The sequence below is a fragment of the Triticum dicoccoides genome, chromosome 5B (assembly GCF_002162155.2).
Source record: "Triticum dicoccoides isolate Atlit2015 ecotype Zavitan chromosome 5B, WEW_v2.0, whole genome shotgun sequence".
Taxonomy (NCBI): Eukaryota; Viridiplantae; Streptophyta; class Magnoliopsida; order Poales; family Poaceae; genus Triticum; species Triticum dicoccoides.
The window spans coordinates 656,168,584-656,175,257 of NC_041389.1; the positions used below are offsets into that span (position 1 = coordinate 656,168,584).

The 6,674-nt window shown below is 48.0% G+C and overlaps 1 protein-coding gene and 1 pseudogene across 1 annotated transcript; both read right to left on the minus strand.

Annotated features, from left to right (window-relative positions):
- Positions 1-1,019: 1,019 nt before the first annotated feature.
- LOC119310410 lies at positions 1,020-1,536 on the minus strand. The gene is made up of 2 exons (XM_037586173.1): positions 1,263-1,536; positions 1,020-1,159 (listed from the first exon to the last, which is right to left on the minus strand). The coding sequence occupies exons 1-2, from the start codon at positions 1,534-1,536 to the stop codon at positions 1,020-1,022; spliced, it is 414 nt and encodes a 137-aa protein (XP_037442070.1).
- A 2,362-nt stretch (positions 1,537-3,898) lies between these two features.
- The window catches only part of LOC119310412, a 3,295-nt pseudogene continuing 519 nt past the window's right edge, over positions 3,899-6,674 (minus strand).

Genomic DNA, 6,674 nt, shown 5'->3' on the forward strand with positions numbered 1-6,674 from the left:
AAACACTTGAACATTGCTTGGACCAAAAACAATCAATCCAATCGGATCCCTCAAACTCAACTCATATGTCCGAGCTGTCCAACACATTTCAAACCCAACTCATGTGTGAAAAGGAGTTGGGGCCACCCAGATGAGTCGGACACGTCGGACCGGCCTACTCCGACCCCATAAAATTCCTTTCCTATACCCACCTCGAACCAAACCCTAGCCAGTCTTCTCTGTCCATTTCACTTCAAGTTTGCTCCCCCTCCCACTCCGGCTCCTCTGTGCACATCTCTGGTCATCTCCGGCATGGTTAGCAGCGCATCTGAGTAAGGTCGGTCCGGATCCGTCGAATGAGAGTTGATCGCCTGCTTGGATAAGGAGGAGATAGTTGTCCTGCTTGCAATCCGTCGGTCCTGGTAGGATGGCCGAGCTCCGTGTCGAAGTCAGCTTGTTGTGGGTCCACTAGTCGGACGCCTTCTCTGCCACTCCAGATGGCATCTAGCGCTGGCGCCGCATGCGGCTTAAGCGGACGCCGCCTATCCACATCGTCACTGCATCAACAACGCGTTAAGAGGAGGGCCCGACTCGTAGCCCAGAGAGCCTCCGAGGCAGGCTGGCGATGGACCCTTGTCTCCGAGTCTAAGGTCAATGGCAGCAATGCGCAAGTGTACTGATGCTCCAGATGCTTCCACTGCGGCGGCGCGCCCTGGATCGAGGGATGGCGTGCCGCGCAACGGAGGCCGATGATGAGGTTGCCTGTGACCTCGCGGTGGAGCAAACTCGGGTCGTAGGTGCCCTCGCCGGCCTTTCCATTGTTGAGGAGGATGTGTCACGTCCTGACACATCCAGCTCCGTCTCAATCCTATTGTGTATTCGACCGCTACTCCCACAACCAATAAGACAAGGGCAAGAGAGGCCCAAAAGAAAGAAGATGAGCCGAGTACGGTGACCGAGGCACCGAGCCCATAACTCGCAGAGCGGACAAACGAGACGCAAAGCAAGAGAGATTTGTGGCTTTGACGGCGTCGCGTCACTCAAAGGTGGCCGTGGCGAGAGTGCCGCGTCTCCGTCTTGGTCCTCCCCACGTTGTCCTTTTTGGCTCGGTGATGAAGATTCTGGCCGTCGACTACGGCCGATGACTGACTGACTGACTGACTGAACAAGAGATGCACTCCTAAAATCGCAACGTAGAAATGTAGAAATCACTTAGAATCGCACAGGGCAGGGGACGGGCGGTACATCGTAATCTGCACGGAAAAAAACACGCGCGCTTTTACGGCCAAGTGCGCGCGCGGCGATGAGGACGCGGAGAGGGAGGAGGCCACCGCCGCCAAGGCCAGGGAAGGGCCAGGCGGGGTGATGGGACGGGACGAGACGGTGGCCGGGGGGTTGACGCGACGGGCAGCCCGTGGGGCGTCGACACCGCTCCACGTCGACCCATGCATCGGCTCCGTTGGTGCTCTCGCTTTGGTCGATTCCGTCGGTCCACCCGGGAATCCCCTCTCCCTCTCGATGCTGCGCGGGCGCGGGCGCGGCGTCTCCGCTCCACATTTTGTACGGCGGCCGCGTCCGGCCGGATTCGCGTCGCGTCGAGTCCATGGTGGAGCCAGCCGTGGAGGCTAGCAGTCGTGAAGGCTGGGGAGATGCCGGTCCGGGAGATGGACGTCACCTGGTGGAGGAGGTGGTGGTGGTGGCCGGAGCAATCATTGGCGGAGGGAGGACGGCGAGACCAGTAGTCGGAGAGCGACAGGGATGAGGACGACGATCGTCCCTCTGGCTTCACCTTGGGAGCGGGCGTGTGGCGGCCAAAGGCTCGGAGCGCCTCGTGCTGGCGCCACTCTTGTCACGTCAGGGGCCTATCGGCTACTACCGGCTCCCAAGGCGAAGACGGGATGGAGATGGAGATGGCGAGCCAGCCTGAGCCAGATGGGATGGATCCGCCGCACTTGCAACAGTACTCCAGTGGTGGCATATATGCGTGCGTGCGTGCGTGGTAACAGCAACTTGGCATGTTACCACCGCCAATGGGCACGATCAGTTTCCATCTACACACACGAGCTACTAACATGGGATGGGTCGTCGTCCACGACCAGCACTGGTAGCCAAGCCATGTACAATTGGCTCCCAAATGGATAGGGCATAGATAGATAGATATGTACGAGGACCACCTGAACCGTGTCCTGTGGTGTGGTGGATACGAGTGAGGACCACCTGAAAGCAGAAACAGGAGTACCGGTGGATCTCCCTTTGACAGAAGGACATCCCCTTCAACTCGAGCTTCAGCAGTGGAGCTGACCAAACGTGGGACGCCGGAACAGCGGAAAATGACTCGAGATGTTGGGGTGGGGGCACGCACGCAGAGACCTTGCAGAGAAGTAGACCGTCGATGGCAACTCGTCAAGTCGACCCCTGGGCGCACCTTTCAGGCCTGCACTGCACACAAAGCCACGAAAGTACGCCCAACATGTCTGCAAGATATATCTGAAACAGGTTTGGTTTCCTCGTTCTTCGTTCAGTTTAGAGAGTGCACCATACGTACTTCTGTCTCTCTTGTCAGAGAGCTCTAGAGCAGCTCATCTGCAGGTACTCCATGCGGTGAGACGTGGGGCTGTGCCACCGCACGCGATCCCAATTCACAGGACCTCACCAAAACGCCCACCGGGGCGAAAGAGGTTCTGAAGATGAATTTGCCAAGTCAGAAATGGAGCAATGTTGATGCAGCTACCAAGCTTCTGCATGAGTAATTCTTCAGGATTACCGAGTGTTGCTTGGCCATGCAACTGCCTCTCATTGCGAGTCTGATCACGTAGCGCATGACTGAATTTACCTAAATTATGCAGACTCCAGGGATTGGGAAACCGACGGCTTTGGTTCACTCAACCAACCCCTGAGCTCTTCATGTAATGTGCTGGTTAAACCATCTTGTGGTCATCTAATAAAGGATGTGTTAGTTCAAAAAGACGAAACAGATTGATCCATCCAATTTGCATCATGCATTCAATATACCAAAGTTCGTGAGCCAAGCCGCTGAACAAGCTCAGTACAGGCTAGCAGAATCAGGACTCGGTTTCTGGACAATACATACCCGGTTCATTGTTCGGTTACCGCTTACTGCCGGAAGACGACGGTTAATAAGACTAACATCTACTACGACATAGCAAATCCCTGGCGACTACCAAAAAAACACTGACCAATGCTGGCCCAAGGTTGCAGGCCTAGCAGCTCCCTCTCAGTATGTCATGGCAGCAAGCCTTCGAGGCGGAGTCCTCGATCGTCGCTGTGCTGGCCTGTCAGCAAGGAAAACCAGTCATCAGTAGATTGCAGAGACAAATAGAGGAGACCATCAACATCAACAGCATAACTGTGAATTCCACTTGCACAATACAGATCTCTACTCTATAAATATAGAGGCTGGTGACAGAAGTTGCACATCTACAGCACAGACGGACATGGCATCTAGGGGAGGTAAAAGCATCGTCTTCTCTACAGTTTAGATTAGGCAATAAAATAACGTAGCTTAAATAGGTGATCGCACTGTCCTTTTACAGCATACATTCAGTCTAGGATGATTACTGAAACACGTGTTATTCATTTGCAATCTACACATAATCATGAAACCAAGGGAAGATAGCCGTATCTAATCCCAACGATATGAACTGAGAAAACTAGTTATACTGCATTACTAAGCATTTCATTTCACGAAACCAGATGAGATACGGGTTCACCAATGCTGAACCTTCTCCAGGAAAGACTATTCAATCACCTTATAATCTTTGAGGTTGTTAGGTTTACAGAAGAAAGTAATATTGTCGTGTAGTAGCGAGGAAATGAAAAACAATAGCTCTAGCTTGCAAGAATTTTGTGACAGGGCAATGGCAAGGACAAATATACAATTATAGAATGTAAATACAGATCACACAAAGAAGACACTGTCAGTAACAAGCATGTGGTCCAAATTAAGTATCATATCAAAAATTGGCATAAAGATTTATCAACCAGAGGAAATGCAGGACAAAACACGTTTAGTTCGCACCCTGCACTCATGACGTTCTGTATAGGACCTCTGTTGAATGCCCAATCAACATGGATAGTCTTTGTTAGCAGCTCTGTCCCATTCATTCTTCTGATTGCAGTTTGTGCTTCCTCAAAAATTCCATATTCAACCAATGCATATCCCTGTGTTGAGCAGATAAACACAGGTGTGAGAAATTAGAGAGCTTCTTCACAAACAAAAAGGCATATTTGGCATAATCGCCAATTGTATATGTAGGCAAGAAACTTTCTTCGCAAGTGTAAACAATAATCTCAACCATTTGTGCCACTACAGTAAGATGAATGCAATTCTGGCAAACTCTTGGTGCTTATTTCGACAGAACTGCCTGTCACACCCCATGATACTTGCACAAATTGGTGAGAAGAAAAAGGCATGGCCAAAAATGAAAGTAAAAATAGTAAAGCTTACAAGCTGACTTTGTATTCAAGAACTTGCAACATTGCACGCAGCATATATCAAGCAATTGTATGTCCTTTAGAGTTTTCTGATCACGGTTTTGCAGGAGTCCAACCACTCCCATTGATCCAAATTCCTAAACAGGACCACTCCAAGACATAATTCAGTACAGACCGGTAAGCGGTAAGCATAGCTTCAAGTACCAAGTTATCAGTGCATTTGCTTTCATGTGGCTCATCCGGAATTGCACTACCAGCAAAGAAGGGACCTCCTTTATTTTAGAAAGACTATCAAATTTACCTTGCCATATCCAGTGCGGCGCTCCAGGTTGAGATGCAAGTCCTTGACCTCACCAAACTCAGCAAAAGCATCATACAGATCACTTTCTTCTGCATCTTCTTTGACTCCTGAGACAATTATTATCCATCCTTCAATTGCTACAAGGTAACAGAGTTTTCCATTACTAATGCCAGAAAATGGTCAAAATGGCAATATATGCAGAAGAAGTTGACAATAACAGCAAATAATCTATTAGAAAAGTATGAGAGCAGAAGCCAAGTATGGGATAACCACATAGATTAGCATGAAACAGAACCCACAGCTAGTGATCAGACAAACCTGTAGATGATTTGTTACCAATGCTGGATTACATTTTATAGACTATGGAATATTGTTTATAAGGCGTCCCCCGCCTTAGACGCTTAGGCGGCAAGGCGCCCTGGCAGCGCCTTACAATTATGCCTGCTTTAGGCGCTTAGGCGTCAAGGCGGTTGGTGCTCACCTTAGGTCGCCTTACCGTCTTATAAACAATGATATGGAAAATTAGCATGCAAGTAACCAGGAACTAGCAGGAACGGCCATGCCTTCATGTAAGATGTTCCTCAGAGTATAAAAACTTGAGGCAAATCATTTTGCACTACTGGGGTGACAATTGCTTACCTAGTAGTACATGACCGATGTAACCAGAATGCCAAGGGCTGGCATACAAGGTGGAAAACAAAATAAGCAGTGTCATATGCCCATTGGATCAACCATCACTATATCATTGTGTAGTCATACAAAATTTGTTCAGATGTTCTGTTTCAGTTCTGTCACTTCTTGATGTTTTGACTTGTTAATTCTTTCGGCTTCAAGAAAACACTAAAAGTTTGAAAGACTACCAGCTACATTTTTTAGCATAAAACAAGTAACACCGGCAAGGAAAATAAACATAATAATGCTAGACTGCATTATGAGGCACAGCGCGCGACAAATGAAGAAGGCGAAAACTGCAAATGCAAGGGAGACATTATTCAAAGATGCATCCCAACAAATTAGTCTTAGCTGGAAGTTCATGAAACGTTTGTATATCTAACAGTTCGTTTAAAACTCTCCAATCCTATCTTCTCCTTCTAAAACATTCTAATTCTCACTTTTCAACCACAACATCAAAAGGAGGCTTACATGACTGTAGCTAGAAATTCAGTTTATAGCAGTCATAAAATCCACTTTTGGTATCCTACATTTTTAGCATTCCAAATCCCTCATCCTAATAATAAAAGAAATTTAGCATTTCCTGCAAACCATTACAGTTTCTGATGGAACGTATCATGTATGCTCCTAGAGGCTACTAGCCTACTAAACAAGTGAACATACAGTCCACCAAACAGAGTCAGGCCATCCTGATTTTTATTTTATTTTTGTCAAAGGGACAGTAAGCATCACCTACAACACCAGCAATCCACACTAATGCTCTAACTAGTGTACATAATTGATTCACGTGATTACATTTTCTTCCTTTCTACAGAAACCTTTCGCTATAACTGTCAAAGACATGCATGACACATAACCACACCTACCAAACCTGCAGAAGAGCAATAACTGAAAAGGCTTCTTCTCAGCATGAAGAATCATACAGCAGAGCACCCACATTATGATGATACATTTGCATCTTCAAAGAAGCATACAACAATGCAGGCAAAAGGAAGGACTTTAATTTCCATAGTTAGTCCGAAATGGAGCACCAAACAGCCCTGGTTGTTGAAGCGATGTCGAAATTCAGCTAGCACGCGCGGTACCACCTACCACGCATGACATCGAACAGAAGTGCTACATAAACCCTCACGAAATTTAAATCACCAATCACAAACCCTAGCCTGCAAACTTTCCTCGCGATTCCGAACGAAACCAACCCCAAACAACACTCGATCTCGCCTAAAACATCGGGAACCCTCTGCCGGAGACTCCAAACCTAGAGATC